Genomic DNA, 20,996 nt, shown 5'->3' with positions numbered 1-20,996 from the left:
ACCATCACCGCTGTCGTACCAAGTGCAAAATATGTTGACCTTGAGCACTGCTACACGCTTTAAAGTGGTTCTGGAAAAACAATGCTACATGTTGAATTTCATCTGGAGTTAACGGTAGCACAGGCCCGTATTATTAGGCATTTCATGCTTTCGGGAGTCGTCGGTGTTTCCTAACAGACCTCTCATGCTAATTTTTGCCACAGATAAAATTACAGAAATGTTAAGCTTGGTGGATGTGCAGACCATTTCTGAACGATCGTTCCAATATCTAAATTTTCTCTTAAGAGTGTCTGTCATTACAGGTGTGGAATGGGAGGGACATTCGTCATGTTGGTACCACAATGATTGCGTTATGGGATGTCTTCCAGTAACTTTGGCGGCAGCATATCTTAGGAACCTGAGATACTTGAGTGTATTTAGATTCTCATTAATAAAACGGGGAACAATGATGCAGGTCTTGAAAAACACTTAGCAAGCGTTGATAGACCAAGAGCGTTGTTTTTATTCATTTCTTTGTCAGCGTGGATTTTGCAAAAAAATGTGTGTGAAATCTTATGTGGATTTTCATCTGACGATTACTGCGCATTGCGAAAATTGACTCGCCCATCGTCAGTTAACGATTCTTAGATAAGATTCGGAGAACTGTAACCAATTTTGGAAGTCATTGCCATGAAGCTTAGAAGCAGTGAAATGTCGAGAGGATGAAATGCGATGGAATGTAGTATTTGTAGAGCATTCGTTTGGTTGATCCCTCTCGGACTTCTGAGATGCCTCTTATTGGCATTTGCATTGTGTGTTAACTGCTGCTAAAATGATATTTGTTTCATTTCTTTCTTTGGCTGCTCTTCTTTTTCCTCGGCGTAGTTTATTCTCGACTCTTCCAGTTTCTAGAACTTTTTTTGTAATATCTGCAAAGACAGATTGTGAGTGCTTGGCACGATATGGATATTCTTCAGCATACAACCGCACTTCTGTTCTAATAGTTCTCAACTGTCGTATACATTCTGAATGCCCGAGTAACCGTACGAGCAAGTTATCTGATTGCTACAACAGTAGAACACAGCTTCAATCACACAGGTAAATACAAGAACCGTGCCAGACATACATTTGGTATAATAGGGCAGACGTTTTGTGGAACCTCTTCTCCTGGCGGCGGGACAATGGTTTGCGGCGCTGTTATCTTGATACTATTTAATCGAGTATCATACAAGTTCTGTCGTTGAAGTTCTCTTACAAGATTCTTTAAAATGCCACAGAGAAAAGTATATAGCCTGTTATATTAGTAAAAAATGAAGTCGTATCGTAATTTGGCGATCATAAACGATAACAATTACTTGCGAATGTCACGAAATTCGCCATATTGTCCGATATAACTTGGCGAAAACCGCACCTCGATATATTTATTGAGTCAGGATTTATCACGTGTCCACAACGCCGCCAGGCAGTATGCAGTATCGTGGTCGGCAGTGGCCATAATATTTTCTCTCAACAGTGTACATGACAAATGAAGCAGGTAGGTTTGATCATTGACGCTCAAACTTATTTTGTTGCTAGGCCACCCGCATTCTCTCTAACAACTCAAATTATTCGTTAATTGTAACTTATGTCAATCACAACACTGGTACACGAGGGTTTCATTAGAGGAATGGTAGATAAGTTGACAAATCGGAGGTGAATGGGATACATAATTGTGCTGTTCAACGATTAACACACTACGTTATTAAGACTAAATGGTTCACGTCTTTGTTGCAGGAAGGTTGACGCGAGACCATGGCAGCCATCCTCAGTTTAATAGACGATTTCCAGGACTTAATGGACAGACAAGGAGGTAAATATACAATACATCTATTAGTTTTTTTCTTAATTTATACCGTTTACGACAGCTGAAGAATGTGAATATACACTAGGAATTTCATGTAGCGCGAAAAGGCTTCATTGCTTTCCATACTGTTCACTTTTTCTCAGATCGTTGTTATTGTAGTCCGCAGATCTAACAATGTTGTGCTTGCTTGTTTCAAAATGTGTGATGAAGCATATATAGATAGGCCTATCGCAGGAGCAGGTTTGCTAGCACGTTATAGATGTAACAACAAAAATGTTTGTATAGTATTGTAGTAATTGTGGTAGTGAATGTCGTGTTGCACTGTTGTGCTTGCTTGTTTCCAACTATATGACGAATGCCCTTTGTGGTAGCTAGCTACACAGATCCGATTAATCCATGTAGCACATGCTTCAGGTCTCTGTGGTCTGGGCCTCAAGAGCTCTACTACCCAGTTTTTCTAGGGAAAATTAGCCGTTACCTGTTTGCGGTTGAAAATACTAATACTGCTTACGGTTTCGTACTTGTTATTGTGCTGCAGTTTTTAGAATATTTTTTGAACATTACATAAATTAATTAATTATAATTCTCCTTCACTAAGTCACAATTTACATATTAAATCTGGCACCCATCAAGGATTCGTTTCTGAGTCAAGGGTCACAGTTTGGTAGTGGCTCTAACCTCTCCCACAAAATAAATTGCTGACGCCCTCACATTTACATACCGCAGATGCCTATGATTTTAATAACACAGGGTGTTCGGAAATTCCCGCTACAGACTTCTAAGACTTGTAGAGGAGTTGAGCAGACAACAGCCGATTCGTATGATAGATGTGCAATAGGGTAGTCATGGTGAGGGAGGGGGGGGGGGGAGGGGGGTGCGAAAAAAAATGGTTCTGAGCACTATGGGACTTAACATCTATGGCCATCAGTCCCCTAGAACTTAGAACTACTTAAACCTAACTAACCTAAGGACAGCACACAACACCCAGTCATCACGAGGCAGAGAAAATCCCTGACCCCGCCGGGAATCGAAATCGAACCCGGGAACCCGGGCGTGGGAAGCGAGAACGCTACCGCACGACCACGAGCTGCGGACAGGGGGGGGGGGGGGGGGGACGTGAGCTTACATCGGATTCGCTGATGTCATTTGACGTCTATCGTCCCGGTCTGACTTGGTTCGAGCCTCATTCATGTGTCTGTGACTGTTAGAGCAACATGGTTGAGTATACAGTTGCAGAAGACAACGACGTGATCCTTCATTTCATTTTTTTTTTCATTTCATTTCCGTATGGCGAAGCTCACGGTAATGGAAGAGTTGCTCGTCACCTTCGTATCTGCAACGTATGGCTCTACCGTGTGCCATTTTCGGCTCAATTAAGCAACGGCTTCGAGAAAGCGGTACCTTGCCCGCCCGGTTAGCCGTTCGGTTAACACACTGCTTTCCGGGCGGGAAGGTGTGCCGGTCCCCGACACGAATCCACCCGGCGCATTAGCGTCGGCGTCCGGTATGCCGGCCAGTCTGTGGATGGTTTGTAATACGGTTTTCCATCTGCCTCGGAGAATGCGGGCTGGTTCCCCTTAGTCCACCTCAGTTACACTAGGTCGGCGATTGCTGCGCAAACACTGTCTCCACGTACGCGTACACCATAATTACTCTACCACGCAAACTTTTGGGGTTACGCTCGTCTGGTGTGAGACGTTCCCAGGGGGTCCACTGGGGGCCGGGGTTGTGAACCACTGAGGGCTACGGTGAGGACGAAGCGTCTCTGTCGTTTCTAGGTCCCCAGTTCCATACAATACAATACAATACAAGGGTTACCTTTACCGCCAGCGGGCGTGACTGTGGTGCTCCAAGAAGACGCCGAACATTCGTAATGGAAGAGGCTGTAGGGCCTCACGTTGAAGAGAACCCATCAACGAGTACACGAGGAATTTCTTTAGTTGCTAAGGGGTAGAACTGTAAAACAAGTGATGTACTGGATCACAGCTAATATAATAGCCTACTTGTAAAAGTGGTCACTTAACCAACATCTTTTGAAATGATTGTAACACGGAAATGGTACGTTTCCGGGCATGGGTTCCTGTTCAAAATATTACGTAGTCACTCCATGCTACATATCCTGGAAGTTTTTAACGGGAATTTCCCAACACCCTGTGTAAAATTAAATACACAGGGCGATTTTTCTAAATGGGCACAAACTGTAGGAAATGATTCCTGAGAAGATTAGAAGCAAAAAAGGTCATATGGAGAGATGGCTGGAAATGCTTTCCACTGGAGGTACACCACTTGAAGGTGGTGGTCAAATATCTTCGGAAGAATAGATTTCAATGATTGAAAGGACCCCTTGGAACACAACAGGCAGTGGGAATGTTCTGTCTGTTCTAGTGTTTTTGCTCCACACCCAAGAGGACAGTCTGTAGGAGCATCATCATGTAGCAACCACATTATCATTCATCCACCAAAGGCGTGACCCCCCAGCCTCAGAGTAGACAGTCACTCGCGGGGGTGTACAAGGTTCGCCTGTGACGTATGGTATCCAATCGTCCCGTTTTTTGTTCCAAAATGTTCTACCGCCTTGGAATTTTTTGGGGGGACACTCAAACGTCCCGTTTTTTGTGATTCCGCGACTAAAGCATTTTATGCTACTGGATGCTTGATTTGCAGTTTACTGCGCAAGTACGAGGGCGTGCTGAAAAGTAATGCCTCCGAATTTGGAGTCCATGTCCAATTCCGTTCTCAATATCGATTGAGGTATTACATATCATGCATATTACTCGGTCAACTTTCCCACTTCTCTCACTAAGTTGTAACACTCTGTCGCTAGAAGCGGTGCAAGCGGAGGTGAGGTTATGGCTCCGTCAACAAAGAACAAAGTCAAACAGTCAACATTAACAGAATCAATAAACTGATCTCTCGTCAGGAGAAATGTATTCGCCGCGGCAACGAAGCGGGAAAGTCGACAGGGTAATATGCATGACGTTAATACGTCAACCGATATTGACAGCAGCATACAATATTCGAAGGCATTACTTTTCAGCACGCCCTCGTAAAAAGTGAGTTACTCCTATCACAGATAGTGGAGACACTGCAGAATGTACGTTGTGTGAATCAAACTTAGGTACTGGACATTGTTGAAGGTCTGACATAGTGAATCACGTTAAGACAAAGAAACATCGGATGAGTGTTCAGATGAAAATGTAAATAAAAGTATGTCTGACTACTTGAGCATAAAAAACAGTAACTGAAATGGATAAGCAGTTCACGTAATAAATATAAGAAAGATATTTCCCATTACATGCGTGGTGTAATCGATAGCGTCGTTGAGCAATAATGGAGTGCGCTAGCGGGCGGCTGTGCGAAACCCGTTGGGTTTGTAATTTTTTTTTTCTGTTTGAATACTTAAATCATTTACATACGAAATTCCTCAAATATATGGTAACTTACTCGTACTTCACCATCATTTTTTCAAGAAAATTGCACGTCTTCTAGTTTCTAATTACATAGGTGACATCTCTAGCAAGTTACTAAAACAATGTTACAAGTCACATCTGTAATTAAAATATGCTATTGTCAAGCCTCTGTACAAAAAAGGGGACACCACAGATATCAATAATTACTGGCCAGTATCCCTGCTTACAGCATTGTCAAAAATCGTCAAGAAGTAATGTCTCAAGAGTGGCTACCCATCTCAGCAGTAATTGGATACTTAGTAAATCACAGTTTGGATTTCAAAAATACTGTTCTACTGAAACAACAATATACAATTTCGCTGCCTACATAATATAGTCTTTAAATCGTAGAATGTCACCAACAGGAATTTTTGTGACTTATCCAAAGCATTTGATTGTCTGAACCATGACATTATGTTACAGAAATTACAATTCTATGGTATAAATGGAACATTGTATGAGTGGTTTAAGTCATATCTTCAGAACAGGAAGCAGTAAGTCTCATTATACCATTTAAGTGACTTAAGGAAATTTCCCACTTCATCAGACTGTGTTGCAATTACATTAGGTATTCCACAGGGTTCGATCATGGGCCTTTTCTGATCTTCATATATGTAAATGATCTATCTTCTTATCTGAAAGAAGAAGCTAAACTGACACTGTTTGCTGATGATACAAGCATCATTATTAATCCAGTAAAAGAAACTCCAATAGAAAATAATATAAATAATGTCTTTGAAAAAGTTACTGTTTGGTTTTCTGTGAATGGGCTTCCTCCAAACTTTGAAAAAACGCAGTATATCCAATTTTCTACTGCAAGAAGTACTGTTCCTTCAATAAATGTAAAATATCAATAGAAGTCAAGTCAGTAGCCAGGGTAGAGAATACTAAGTTTTTGGGTGTACATGTAGATGAGAATCTTAATTGGAAAATTCATATTTTGGATCTCCTAAAGTGACTAGGTTCAGAAACTTTTACAATCATAATAACTGCTAATTTTGAGGATATATAAATTAGCAAGCTAACATACTTTGCATACTTTCACTCTCTGATGTCATACAGAATAATATTTTGAGGTAACTCAACAGTTTGATAAAAAAATATTCACTACTCAAAAGAAAGTGGTTAGAATAATGTGTGGGACTCATTGGAGCACATTTTATAGACATCTGTTTAAAAAATTAGGAATTCTTACAACAGCCTCACAGTACATTTACTCAGTAATGAAATTAGTTCTCAACAATATGGACCAGTTTAAAAACAACAGTGACATTCATGATTATAATACCAGAAGAAAGAAAGACTTACACTATCCTCTACTTAAGCTATCTTTGGCACAGAAAGGGGTAAAATAAGCTGCTGTAAAACTTTTCCGATAAATCACCAGGTGAAATGAAATGTCTGACAGATAACAGTAATAGTTTTAAAAATAAACTGAAATCGTATCTCCATGACAATTCCTTGTATACCATAGTTGAATTCTTGAATAGGAGTAAATAAATCTACAGGTATAATATACACATTTTGTGCCATTTAAGGGAATGGGGTAGGTGATAAAAATTTTAATCTCAAAAAAAAAAAAATTATTCATGTGTGCATTTCTTATGCACTTGACACCTTCCACATCGTAACGGTGACTGTGAGGTTGATCAATGGAACACATAACTAACTAACTAACTATCACATGTAAAATTATGGTTTTCATTGCAAATACTCATTCTTAATTATCGATATTTTATAAAATATGGTTAAAGATTGTTGAAGTTAAGAAAAAATTACACAATTAATTTTTTTGAGAAAAATGAAAAATCAAATACTCGTCGTTTGAATATGCTCGTTGTTTTGTAGGGTAAATATGTGTTCATCTAAGAAGGGTATCGCCTGAGTTTTACCGTTATTTCCTTTATTCTTTATTTGTCTGTGGATCATTTATTACAATGATATTGGACACTTTCATTTTTACATAAATCTTGCAAATACATAGCTATTTACAAAAAGGTAGTACATATAAATATGTTTTATAGAATATTCACAGAAAATGTCATTAAAGTACTTTATAAAAAATTTATACATACACATTATTTAAGTCTTTAACACTGTAAGGGCAAATATCGATCAGATGTCTTTATACATTGCAGTAAACTGTTATACAGTGTGTGCCCAGCATTTGCAGGTTTTTTGTCTGTTAATTTTAGCCTCCTTTCTTTTATTTATTTATTTATTTAGTCCTTCAAATCCTACATGTATAGAATATATACAACGATATTGGACATGGTTAGGCATTTACAAGATAAAATACAGTTTGTGTTGCAATCCTAAGGACTAGATATTGAAGTAATTTAGCAAAGATTCATACATACAACAAACATTACAGGCAACATACAAAGTAGAATATTCATAATGCATCTTTATTTTTGTTGTTTGGCTTTTATGTATTCTGTCAGACTGTAAAAGCAATGAGCAATTAAATATGCCTTTACTTCAGCCTTAAAACTACAGAGTTTACCTGCTGATTTAATATGGGTAGGTAGATTATTGAAAATCTTAATCCCAGTATGTAGTGTGCCTTTTTGACACAATGATGTTCTCACCTGTTTCATATGAAGGTCAGATTTTTGGCTTGTATTGTGTGCATGTATATCTTCATTTATTAATAAGATATCTGGGTGTCTATCAACATATTGTTTGATGAAAACTGATGTTTTGTAGATAAAAATGCAAGGAAGAGGAAGAGCTGACAGTTTTTTGAATATGGGTCTGCATGATTTCGTATTGTTTACCCCTTCAACAATTCTTAATGTTCTCTTTTGCATCCTGAAAAGTTTAATATTTGTTGTTGCATTGCCCCAGAAGATTATGCCATATTTAATTACAGAATGCACATAGGAGTAGTATACATTTAACAGGCTGGCTTTGCTGCAACAATTTTTTAAGATCAGTATCATGTAACAGGTTTTGCTTAGTTTTCTTCGCAAATATTCAATGTGTACCTCCCATTTTGTGTTGTTCTGGAGCCAGAGTCCCAGAAATTTTGTGCTGTCAACACTTTCAAGAACTCTGTTGCTAAGTTCTATTTCTATGTTTGGGTGGTGTCTGCCTTTTACATTATAGAAGTTCAGTGGTACTGTCTTTTCTTTGTTTATAATTAGTTTGTTATAGCTGAACCACAATTCTACACTGTTCATTGTGTGGATAGCAGAGTCTTTTAGTTTTTTCTTCTGTTTTACTACTAATAAGGAAGCTTGTATCGTCTGCAAATTTGAGGGTAGTTTGGCAATACCTGTTGTACATAAGATCATTGACATAGAGGAGAAACAGAATGGGTCCTAATACTGATCCTTGAGGGACGCCATATTTCACATTTTCATATCCTGAATAGTAGTAGCTGATTTTGTTATGGTCACTATATTGCACTTCAACCACCTGTTTGCGACCACATAGGTATGTCTTGAGCCACTCATTGGATATACCTCTAATTCCTAATTGGACAATCTTCTGCTTGAGCATTATGGTCAGTGACGTCAAAAGCTTTAGATAAATCAATACATATGCCTGTCCCGACATTCAAAGCTATATTGTTCTCTGCTCGTCTCTTTTTACTGCTTTACTGCAGCTGTTCACAACACTACAGGTTAGTTTGATCATTTGCCTGGTCAGTGCTGTCCAAGTTAAATGCGTCGGCAAAGATGTTGCCCCGCATAATCGCCGAGTCGATGTGTGCGTCACGCGCAGCATTAAAAATATCCTCATTATACTAGACTACACGAGACAGCTTGGCTTCAGCTCCAAGTGAAACGAAATCCCAATGAGGTTCCATAAAACGCGGAAGAATACATTGCCTAATGTTTACATAAGGTTTATTCTTATGATGAACGGAGTATAGTTGACCCCAAGAACCGTATGTTACAGAAGATACACAACACTTACTTTACCTCAAATGTGTGTCCACATAATATTTTGTTACGGTAGATTACTTTGATACCTAACATTTAAGCGTATTTCATTAGTATACACAAAGTACATCTTCCTGTATTGTTAATATATCACCTTTTTTATTTGTCGATTATAAATTACATCTCTATATGATTAAATCCAACTTACCTACCAAGACAGGAAATGGACCTTCAAAATAATCTCAAGAGATATTTTTGTATACCAATGACGCTAAGCTGACACTCAAAATTAAAAGATAGAACTGAGACGTTCCTGTTGGATATGAACACATAATTAACAACAACAAAAATGCTACTGGCCATTTATTTAAAAAGAATCAACTTTGATGCCATCTATAACAGTATCTGCCTAGATAACTTTACATCTGATCATGTTACTCGATTTCTTGCATTACCATTCATTTTTATTTTTTAATGCCAACTGGCATAATTATAGCTTAAGTAAACATGTTTCGGAAGCTCCATTTGTGAATACTAGATGAATTGGAAGCACCTCGGAAAATTACCCTCGGATTGCTTTGTAGAACTGATTCTTAATTGCCAGCGGCCGAAGCAAGATGGTCTTCATCTACTTCCTCTCCTTCTTCCTTCTCTTCTGTCGTCGCTGTACGGAATCGGCGTTATTATATGGGTTTTAACAATGTTAGCGATGGTTAGAGGCCGGACGGCAGGAATTTGTGTATCGCATCTGTCTGCGTCTGGAGCAAACCTCATGTTCAAGTGTAAGTGCTGGAAACCTTCACACCCGACTTCTAAAACACTTACACGACTCGTAAATTCTTGTTTTACTCATAGGTGACTCATCAAAAGCAACATTCAATACAAATTCTCTGATCAGTTCTTAAACTACAGAATGAAGACAGGAAATTAATGATAACAACATCGCTGAATGGTCGTTTTGAAAACAAACTTAATCATTCGTTTCTTGGGTATGGTACTCCTGTTTTTGCACTACTTGCACACAACAGCCTGAACCAGGACTCCCTAGTTCCAGACCAGCGGAAGTCGGTACATGTCTATTTACTTCGGCCTGCCAATGCTCTGATAAATCACTAAAATGACTACGGTACAGCTGGCATTAGCCAAACAAAAATTGTGATCGAATTCACTCGTAGCTTAGCATAATGCACAATATGACGCAACAAGCAGTACCAGCAGTGCGTGATGAAAAACACGGCTGGTTGTCGCCCCCCCCCCCCCCCCCTTCTCCTCTTCCACCCACTGCGGCCCACCCCATGGCTGCCAGTGTTATACCAGCACTAGACAAAGTGGAGCTTGTTGACTCCACACCACACCTCTGTCCGTGGTAGCCTATGTGCTGCCTTCACTCTCCCTGCAGACTCGACTGTAGATGATTAGGAAACAGCTTGGCATTTGTTAAGGCTGATGAGTTGAGGCATGCCAGTCTCTCCATGACAAGATGTTTTCAGTGTGTGAGAGATCTGGAGAACTTAAAGGCAAGGGCAACAGTCGAATTTCCTCTGTGCCAAGGTAGATAACCACATTATAAACAGCATGTCACAGAGTCCACAAAGAAGAGCACAAGCACAGATATTAACACATGAAATCAAATGACTACTGTAGAAATTACCAGCCATGTGGTTTTGTGTACTCAGTGGCATCCGTACTGGCGCGGTAGCTGCTGCACTCCCATATAACGATGATGAATGCAATTTGACAACATTCCTTCACCTCGAAGCCTCCATACACAGATGTGCCCATTGTGGTGTTGTATACAGAACTGGGACTCGTATGAAAAGATGACAGGGTACCTCTCCTGTCCACAGTGTTGTCCGTGGGTGTACAACTCTGGTGCTGCAGCAAAGTAAACCATTATAATGGTTGGTGCTTTGACAGCCCATGGTGATCCAGAAATCATCATGCTGTCTTTGTGGAGGCTTATCTTACTGCAAACAAGCCCATTTTCTGTCCTATCATACCTGACTTGGCAATATAGTCATCCACTGTCACATGAATGGTATGTTTGATCTGTCAAGTGCTCATTGTGACCTTCCCTGAACCTATCAATTCCATATTTGTATCACAGTTGTGAGATCCTTACCAAGAGATGCAGCATTGTTGTGGAATAATAAACTGCAGTCTTGAAGGGCCTCAATCTGGCCACTGTCAAATTCCAACACATACTGCTAGGAATATCACCATAGAGGCATATACCACAGTCTTCTCATAAACAATGGACATTCAAATACTATTTCTGAATGAAAAATGTAATCTTTCCTTATGTAGAGAATTAGACGGCATTACTCCTATCTACTATGCATAGTTGAACTGAAATTATAATCACTTGTATGCAGTAGTACATGTTATGCAATTTTGACATGTGTCACATTTTGTCTTCACGGTATTGCAATTTTAATGGTCAGCAGTGTCCTTGCTCTGTTAGGTGCTATCCCCAGTCAGTTTTTGGTTTGAGGTGCAGGGTGCCAAAACTACCAGGTAGTTATAATTAAAGTGCAGCAACTCACAGAAGTCTGCTGTAGGCTGTAATTACAGTACAACAGCAAAACTTGGTAGATATGCTAATGTATTAATGCAGAGCCAATTTACTCTGGAAAAAAATTAGTTCCAATTTTGAATATCAGATGCAAATCTGGCGCTGTATAGCATCTCGTCAACATTTCTCGTGCTGATACTAAACAAACTGTGTAAGTGGTCCTTCATAACAAAATCAAGATTATGTCTTTCTCACTTATTTGATCTTTTCTGCCCATGTCTCATTACTAATCCATTTTTCTTGCACTGACAAAGACAGATTTGCACCTGGTAGCTAAAATTGGAAATAATTTTTTTCCAGCATAAATCAGTCGCGCATTAATGCATTAGAATACCTACAAAGTTTTGTTGCCATATGGCAATTAAGGCCCTCACTGAATCTCTGTGAGTAATGCACTTTAATTACCACTTACCCAATTTAGCACATCATAACATGGTAACTAATTACCTTATGAGTAACAAACTTGGTAGCATTAGTTTCAAGGACATGGATAAGAGAAATAATGCAGAATCAATATAACTGAAACACTTTTGATGTGCTGCAATGGTACATCATACCATCACATACCGTTACCATTACTGCTACAAAAGGGGCTCAATATGGCCCCCATCAGTGCTCAGAAGAGTCTGAAAGTGCAGGATTGCATTCTGCACAGCAGAATGAAGCACGTCTGTGGGTATGCCAGCTACCTCTCTTGATATGCTGCGCTTGAGATCAGCACATGTGTGAATGTTCCCCTGTCCTTTAGGTAGCCCCAAAATCAGAAATCACAGGAAATGAGATCAGGTGATCGTGCCAGCCAAGCATTTTGAAATGATCAGCTGATAATTTGATCGTATCCAAATGTGTTTCAGAGAAGCGGGTGAACTTCACAAGTGATGTGCATTGGGACCCTATCTTGCATGAAAAATATTGAGTTCAATGTGTCTCTCTCCTGTAGTGCGGGTATGATGTGCTGGTGAAGCATATCACAGTAATGCTGGCCTGTCACACTGCATGTATCTGGTCCTTGAGCACCAACCTGTTCAAAAAAGAAGGGTCCAATGATGAACGTAACTGTGAAGCCATGCCATACGGTGACATTTTCACCGTACAGAGGAACTTCATTCGCAGTGACTGGAGGTGAAGATCCCCACACTCGGCAATTCTGTGTGTTCACCTCGCCCATCTAAGAAAAATGAGCATCATATGTCCATAAGATGGTCCAGGGCCAGCACTCGTCAACTTCAATCCTAGTGAGAAAGTGGAGAGTGAAGTCAACATGTCGTTGTGAGTCCTTAGGTGCATGTTGCTGTACAATATGGATCTTGTACGGATACCATTTGAGAATGGTTCAAATTTATCACCATGTATAGAAACTTACAAGAAATTGGGTCATTGGATTCTCAGAGAACTGGCCAAGGTTTTCAGCAAAGAACTGTTCACACAGTAAAATTTGAAGAGACGGTGCCAGGTTGTGTGTGAGAAGATTTATTCATAAGCAACTGACAACCATGAAGTACTTTCTGAAGAATCATAGACAGAACGTGTTAGCAATAGGCCAAAGGATTTTGAACCCAAAGAGCAGTTCTGACAATAGATGATATTGTAATGTGTGCAGTGCCACTGGTGGTCATCCGTTTGATGAGTTTCTGCGAGCTTAAGATGTTAAAAGTTGTTAAATCATTGAAAAACTAAATAATGTTGCTCTTTTCTTACTATTAGTTTCGCTCTCAAAGTAAGCAGTTGAGGCTCCTTCTGTCGTATTTGGAGTTACTACTCACCTGTGAAGTAGTTGGAAACATCAAAAGTGCACAGAGACTGTGACTGTGACATGGACGTGGTAGAATTTGCATCACGTTAATGTATTCTTGTCGCATGTTGGGTGCTTCGAGACAACAACCTAAAGACAGAAGTTCAATTTTTGCCTTTCAGCAAAGCTATAATTTTGAAACACTGGCTTTGGTAGATATTTACTGAGGCTCTAAATCACTTGTGTGTAGTTATCTGCACAGTTCTTTATGACAGTTCTTTTACAATTTTTGACTATTGCTGGCTGGCCGGTGTGGCCGAGTGGTTCTAGGCGCTTCAGTCTGGAACCGCGCGACCGCTACGGTTGCAGGTTCGAATCCTGCCTTGGGCATGGATGTGTGTGGTGTCCTTAGGTTAGTTAGGTTTAAGTAGTTCTAAGTCTAGGGGACTGATGACATCAGATGTTAAGTCCCATAGTGCTCAGAGCCATTTGAACCCTTTTTTTTTTTTTTTTTTTTTTTTTTTTTTTTACTATTGCTGGGAGCTGATGTCTGTCTGCAGTTACTGTCTGCAAGTGACTTCTCATAAAGAGTGTGTACTGTCATCACACATTGCTGTTTATACACACTCTTTTGTAAATAGGTTTCAACTACAAGATCTTTTAAAATCTTGTCTAACAGAGAATCCAAATAATCAGCCATTTTGCTTCATGTACATCTGGCCACCTATATGGACAAATATGTACTATACGTTCTATGATATTGCAGACAACCTTGTTCACTGGAGTAAAAAATGGTAGTCGAAGTACACGAATGATCAGTGTTAGCAGATTTCACAGAAATTTTGTTCCATTATTTTAACAATGCTGAGTGTGGGGATCTTCACCTCCAGTCACTGCGAATAAGATGTAGACACCAATTTTTCAGTTTATTTCTCTTCTTTTCTTAAAGCAGTCACAAAAATGGTGTTATATTCTTTCTCATTTCCGCACTTAAAACTTATTGTGGATCATCAAGAAACTACAGGTTGTTATGACTGCATGCCTTTATTTCATTAAAATGTGCTCTTCATGCCAGGACTTGTAATCTAATGGATTCTGTGACAATAATGTGTTGTTATGAAATCCTCTCTAACTTCACAGGTTAAATATTTGTTGTATTATAACTTCATTAGATTATGTACATGATTTTGACATTTCTAAAATGTTTGCAGATCCGAGGACTAGCAAATGGTTCCTAATGTCAAGCCCATTCCCTACTGCTGCAATCTGTCTCACATATGTATATATTGTAAAAGTACTTGGCCCAAGACTTATGGAAAATCGTAAACCATTCGAGCTAAAAAATCTACTGATTGCATACAACTTTTTCCAAGTTATATTCAGTGCATGGCTTTTTTACGAGGTAAGTAATAGTACACAAACATTCCAGCATACCTTGTTTGAAGAGCATGTGTGTTGTAAGTTCATAGTTTAAATGAAATATCGGAAAACCACACACACAAACAGATGTACAGGGTGTTACAAAAAGGTATGGCCAAACTTTCACGAAACATTCTTCACACACAAAGAAAGAAATTATGTTACGTGGATACGTGTCCGGAAACGCTTACTTTCCATGTTAGAGCTCATTTTATTACTTCTCTTGAAATCACATTAATCATGGAATGGAAACACACAGCAACAGAACGTACTAGCGTGACTTCAAACACTTTGTTACAGGAAATGTTCAAAATGTCCTCCCTTAGCGAGAATACATGCATCCACCCTCCATCGCATGGAATCCCTGATGCACTGATGCAGACCTGGAGAATGGCGTATTGTATCACAGCCGTCCACAATACGAGCACGAAGGGTCTCTACATTTGGTACCGGGGTTGTGTAGACAAGAGCTTTCAAATGCCCCCATAAATGAAAGTCAAGAGGGTTGAGGTCACAAGAGCATGGAGGCCGCGGAATTGGTCTGCCTCTACCAATCCATCGGTCACTGAATCTGTTGTTGAGAAGCGTACGAACACTTCGACTGAAATGTGCAGGAGCTCCATCGTGCATGAACCACATATTGTGTCGTACTTGTAAAGGTACATGTTCTAGCAGCACAGGGAGAGTATCCCGTATGAAATCATGATAACGTGCTCAGTTGAGCTTAGGTGGAAGAACATGGGGCCCAACAAGACATCACCAACAATGCCTGCCCAAACGCTCACAGAAAATCTGTGTGGATGACGTGATTGCACAATTGTGTGCGGATTCTCGTCAGCCCACACATGTTGATTGTGAAAATTTACAATTTGATCACGTTGGAATGAAGCTTCATCCGTAAAGAGAACATTTGCACTGAAATGAGGATTGACACATTGTTGGATGAACCATTCGCAGAAGTGTACTCGTGGAGGCCCATCAGCTGCTGATAGTGCCTGCACACGCTGTACACTGTACGGAAACAACTGGTTCTCCCGTAGCACTGTCCATACAGTGACGTGGTCAACATTACCTTGTACAGCAGCAACTTCTCTGACACTGACATTAGGGTTATCGTCAACTGCACGAAGAATTGTTCCGTCCATTGCAGGTGTCCTTGTCGTTCTAGGTCTTCCCCAGTCGCGAGTCATAGGCTGGAATATTCCGTGCTCCCTAAGACGCCGATCAATTACTTCGAACGTCTTCCTGCCGGGACACCCTCATTCTGGAAATCTGTCTCGATACAAACGTACCGCGCCACGGCTATTGCCCCGTGCTAATCCATACATCAAATGGGCATCTGCCAACTCTGCATTTGTAAACGTTGCACTGATGGCAAAACCACGTTCGTGATGAGTTGCATGTCAACACAAGCACCGAAGTCAACATTACCTTCCTTCAATTGGGCCAACTGGTGGTGAATCGAGGAAGTACAGTACATACTGACGAAACTAAAGTGAGCTCTAACATGGAAATTAAGCGTTTCCATACACGTGTCCACATAACATCTTTTCTTTATTTGTGTGTGAGGAATGTTTCCTGAAAGTTTGGCCGTACCTTTTTGTAACACCCTGTATACAATGTTAATAGTTGCATACTGAGCATGTAAATGTATGAAGCATACAACTTGCCTCCCTTAAACTAAGTAAGAAATATTTTGACTAGTCTTCAAGTTTCAGCAGAGCACCATTATCAGTGAATGTAATATGTGCAGTCCTATTTGGAAGGTCTTTCAGAGTATGTGAGGCTAGAGTAGCCTTATAGTGTGTTAGTCAAGTTTCTCTTCAAATACACACAGAACGCAATACATTTTCTGATCATCAGAACAGCAGTGTAGCCTGATGATATGAAAGTCATTTGAAAAGTATAAATAATAAATGAAGATGGGAAATTTAGCCATCAGCACTATATGAGACACTTCAAAGGAGAGTAGATTATCTTTTTAGTAACATGTCCACATGAGTTCATGTGAAACTGTTTTACCAATGTGTGGTAATACTGCTCAGTAATAATCAGATAATAATAGTAAGCAGTGATATAGCTGAATCTTTGTACAATTATCTTTGCACAATTATCTACAGAAGTAAATTGTATAAGAATTTCCTATTTCTGTGATGAAACACCTGCTGTTACTCTGTCAGTATAGCTAATTCCTCAAATAATTATCAAACACGACATGGTGGTCCCTCATATAGCCATCTGTTGAAAGTTGTCAATTAAGTTTGAACTATTGCATCAAGCAAGCTTCAAATAATTTGAATACAGGTGTATGCACTGTCAGCCAAATTAATAAACAAATTCTTTTAATCACAGAGTTATGGGGAGATGGTAGGGGGGGGGGGGGTTGGAGGGGGGGAGGCTAATATGGATGTCACATGTTATCAGAAGTGAAGTGAATGTATTTTAAGTCCCTCAGACTGATCTCCATTTCAGAATAAATAAATTAGCTGAATTTGACATACCAGTACCAGCATTGCCTAAAAGTGGGTATTGCTGAACAGAATAAAGGCATTATTTCTTAACCTCTGTAAATAATGTTACTACAGATTGGAAGACCATTCTTTCATGGGAACATACTACAATTTAAGTAAAATGAAAGAAAAGTGTATGGAATGATGTGCAAAAACCTAATTACAGCTTATGGGTGAAGGTTAAAAATCACTTACACTTGTAAATAGGATTTTGGACAAGCACTGTAAATAAACATGCACAGAATAAGTGAAATGTCTTATTTTAGTACGGTATTCTGTCCTCCGGTGATGAACTTCAACTACAAAATAATCTTTCTCTCTTTAAACTGTTTCTGCACTTAACTGGTGCTTAGCTTTCTCTCCACTTTCTGATTCAGTTGTAATGTTGTGTGAATGTGAAGGATGAACTGTGCAACTGCTTTGAAAATGTTGATTTACTTGTTGTACATATAAATTTCAAGAAATTGGTTTTAATTTAATTTTTTCCTTAGATTTAAGTAACTTATTCAAAATACAGTTTCTCGTTTCATTTACAAAATCAGATTTTTCTTTAAAACAGATTTTTAATCAAGATACATTAGCTGAATGATGTGTTATTTCATAATAATACATTTTGTTGTTGCACATAATCCTTATATGATGCAAAGCCTTAGTATATTAATGTACATGTTTCAAATATATGAAATGTTAAAACTTTGAAATAATTCTACCCTCTTTTATTTTGTTCTTCCTTGAGTCAAGTATAAGATTTTCTTCTTCTGCATTTCATGCTTTGAGTGTTTGCTACCAGAACAGCTTGCTTTTTAGTTCAGCTGTTTGTCACCTTTTCAGTTTTTCACCAAATGGCAAAAATAATTTGTCTATTGCTTCTAAATGTTTTTGATTTATATTAAAATTCCTCTACTGAGCAGAGAAAAAACTAATGGAGACTGTTACTATTGTTACTAAAACTTTGTGTTTCAGTGTATTTAACAAGCTTAGTTTATTGTTCAGTACTTTCTTGGCTCTCCAAATCATTCAGTATTGCTACAGAGTTGTAAATGACTAGTAGTAAAAAGGGTTACCTAACTTACATTTTCCTGAATTTACATGAATCTGTTCTGCACCTAAGGTAATTAATTTCATAAAACGAAGTGGAAGAGATGATCTGAACAGCTACTATGATAAATGCTAATTTCAGTGTTGTTTTGTTTTTAGTTTGCTTTTTGTGTGTTGACATACTATAATAATTTTGATACAAAAAACTCCAGAAAGATGATGAATGGTTCACAGAACAATAAACCCTTATCATTATTTTTATAGAAAGAAAATTGGAACATACTATATCATTGAAGTATATTGACTATGAGAACGTAGGTGATATGAAGATAACAATCTGGAAATATATGACTTCATTCCAGTAGCAATGGAGAAAGTAACACATTGCAGTTTACATCTATATCTGCATTCCAGTGCATATTTATGACTTTGAAGCCAAATGCCCCTGAAACAACAACAGCAGTGCTTCAATTGTGTTCAAATATAAAATTTCATGAACTAGAAATTAATGTGGCAAACTGAAGAATAATAATTGCAGAAGATTTTTAATGGCAGCAGACACCATTATACCACTGTATCACACTAGAAAATTATTATTGGAAAAGTTAATCGAAGGGCAGAGAACCATGTGTGACATTATGGCAGTTAAACTAGACTTTGTGTTACCTGAAGTGATAGTGAATGAATGAAAATAAATACCCAGTTTTATATATACATTCTGCACAAAAGATGAGATTATGTAACTCCCAGCCTACTGCATTCCATTTACCATCAATATAACTGCACTTTTCAGGCTACCACATTGCTGTAATCCATCCTTGGAATACATATTTTCATTAGTTTCCTATTTAACAGCGAGAGAGTATTTGTCTCATGAGAACTGGGAAAACTCAATGTTGTTAAATAAAGTCAAAAGATTCAGGAATATGCTGTCCAGTCACTGTCTAAAATTTTGGATTTTTGCTGTCGGAGATACTTTACAAATCTTCCATGAACAGTGAAACTTTCTTGACCAGAAAGTATGACTATTCCTTGATGAAAACATCACGTGTTTATTTAAACACCTGAAAGAACAATTATTCAGTGAGTTACTTAAAAATATTATCAGAAGTAGGTCTATATGTGAAAGTATTGTTGAACTTTTTGATGCAGAGACAGCATGTTAATGAATTAATGAAACTAAAGTTTCATCCATGCTACAGTTAAACAGCAGCCATGATACATAACTTTTCTAATATTTAACACTATGGTATTTTTTCATCTTCCTGCAGCATAAGGCCAAAATAATGAAGATAATAGACTGGCTGATGACAAATTATTTTGCATAGATATAACATACATCACTGTACAAATTAACTACAATTTGGTCAGAAGACATCAAAAGAACAAACAAATATCTGTTCAGATTGCTTTAATTTTATCATTATGACCAAATTTCAAAGGGTTAACTCTTGGTATCAATATCCGTATGTACATAAACAAGTGTGAAATTTTATTGAAATAAATATATCAGTAAATGCAGAAGAGTAGGTCTTGATGTCAATGTACATATCTAGAAATACACATGTGAAATTCTATCAAAATTAATATGTGAGTAATGAAAACTCTCCAGGAGAAGGCACTTCTTCATTCTGTGGGGAAACAGTGCACATAGAGTAGCTTTCGGTGAATGGAATTTAACAGCTTGTTTCTCTCAGTGTCTCATGAGTGGATGGCTGACTGAATACAGCTTCCGGTGCCAGCCTATCGACTACTCCGACAACCCTTTAGCTGTCAGGGTGAGTCACTGTGCCCACTCTGTAAACTTATGATACTGCCTGGAATTTCAGTCTAGGAAGTATAGGTACATACAGCTATGTACCTTTTTCTTCTTTGGAAATTTTAACAATATTCAAATTTTAAATAAGCCTAATTTTAACTCATTTAAAGCAAAATCTGAAACTGCATACTCAAAATAAATACGACATGTGCTGGTATAATACTTCTGTATAAAAAGTTAGTATATATTTTCTCTAACTTCAAATTTTAAAAAAAAGTAGCTTGTGATTCCTCCAGGTGATGGTATTTTAGCAGAATTTTGATGAAAAATTGCTTATCCTGTCTTTGATAGATGAAACTAAGCGTTCTCCTAATGGAATATACATTCCATGTTCCATGAATGCAGTGAAATGCTGTTAAAACACTGCAAAAACATCATCACATGGTGGATCAATCACATGTCACTTCAGTTATTTTTAACAACTCTTTTCTGTACATATATACATTCGAGATAAATTGTGGATATTTACTTTTTCACTGAATTTTGTCAATATAAAATATTTTTAATGTAAAATTTTCTTCTTTTCTGTTGCTAAAACATAGTTGCTGTAAATCTGCCAAACTGAAAATGCTAAATTATTTTCCCCTATGATATCATTTTTCCATTGACTCATCAGTATCTCATTACTGCATTACCACTTTGTATGTACTTTGTTTGCTTAATGGTAAATGCTTGACTCGCATGAGGTGTTTGTTGTGGAGGAATTGGGGTGTGTATAGATGTCATTTATTAACTGTGA

General features: G+C 38.3%; 1 protein-coding gene across 3 annotated transcripts in view; it reads left to right on the top strand.

The window, feature by feature from the left end:
• LOC124721320 (elongation of very long chain fatty acids protein AAEL008004) overlaps nucleotides 1-20,996 on the top strand; it is a 331,184-nt gene that overhangs the window by 265,627 nt on the left and 44,561 nt on the right. For 2 of the 3 annotated variants that reach the window (XM_047246232.1, XM_047246230.1), the window contains exons 4-6: nucleotides 1,753-1,828; nucleotides 14,683-14,873; nucleotides 20,136-20,216. In XM_047246232.1, the coding sequence (XP_047102188.1) occupies nucleotides 1,771-1,828; nucleotides 14,683-14,873; nucleotides 20,136-20,216 (330 nt within the window). In that variant the 5' untranslated portion in view covers nucleotides 1,753-1,770. The remainder of the gene's footprint in view (nucleotides 1-1,752; nucleotides 1,829-14,682; nucleotides 14,874-20,135; nucleotides 20,217-20,996) is intronic. The other variant, XM_047246231.1, reaches the window with a different exon arrangement.

The sequence above is a fragment of the Schistocerca piceifrons genome, chromosome X (genome assembly GCF_021461385.2).
Source record: "Schistocerca piceifrons isolate TAMUIC-IGC-003096 chromosome X, iqSchPice1.1, whole genome shotgun sequence".
In the NCBI taxonomy this organism is placed as follows: Eukaryota; Metazoa; Arthropoda; class Insecta; order Orthoptera; family Acrididae; genus Schistocerca; species Schistocerca piceifrons.
Note: the sequence above shows the minus strand (reverse complement) of the source record. Positions and strands in the feature narration are given on the sequence as shown.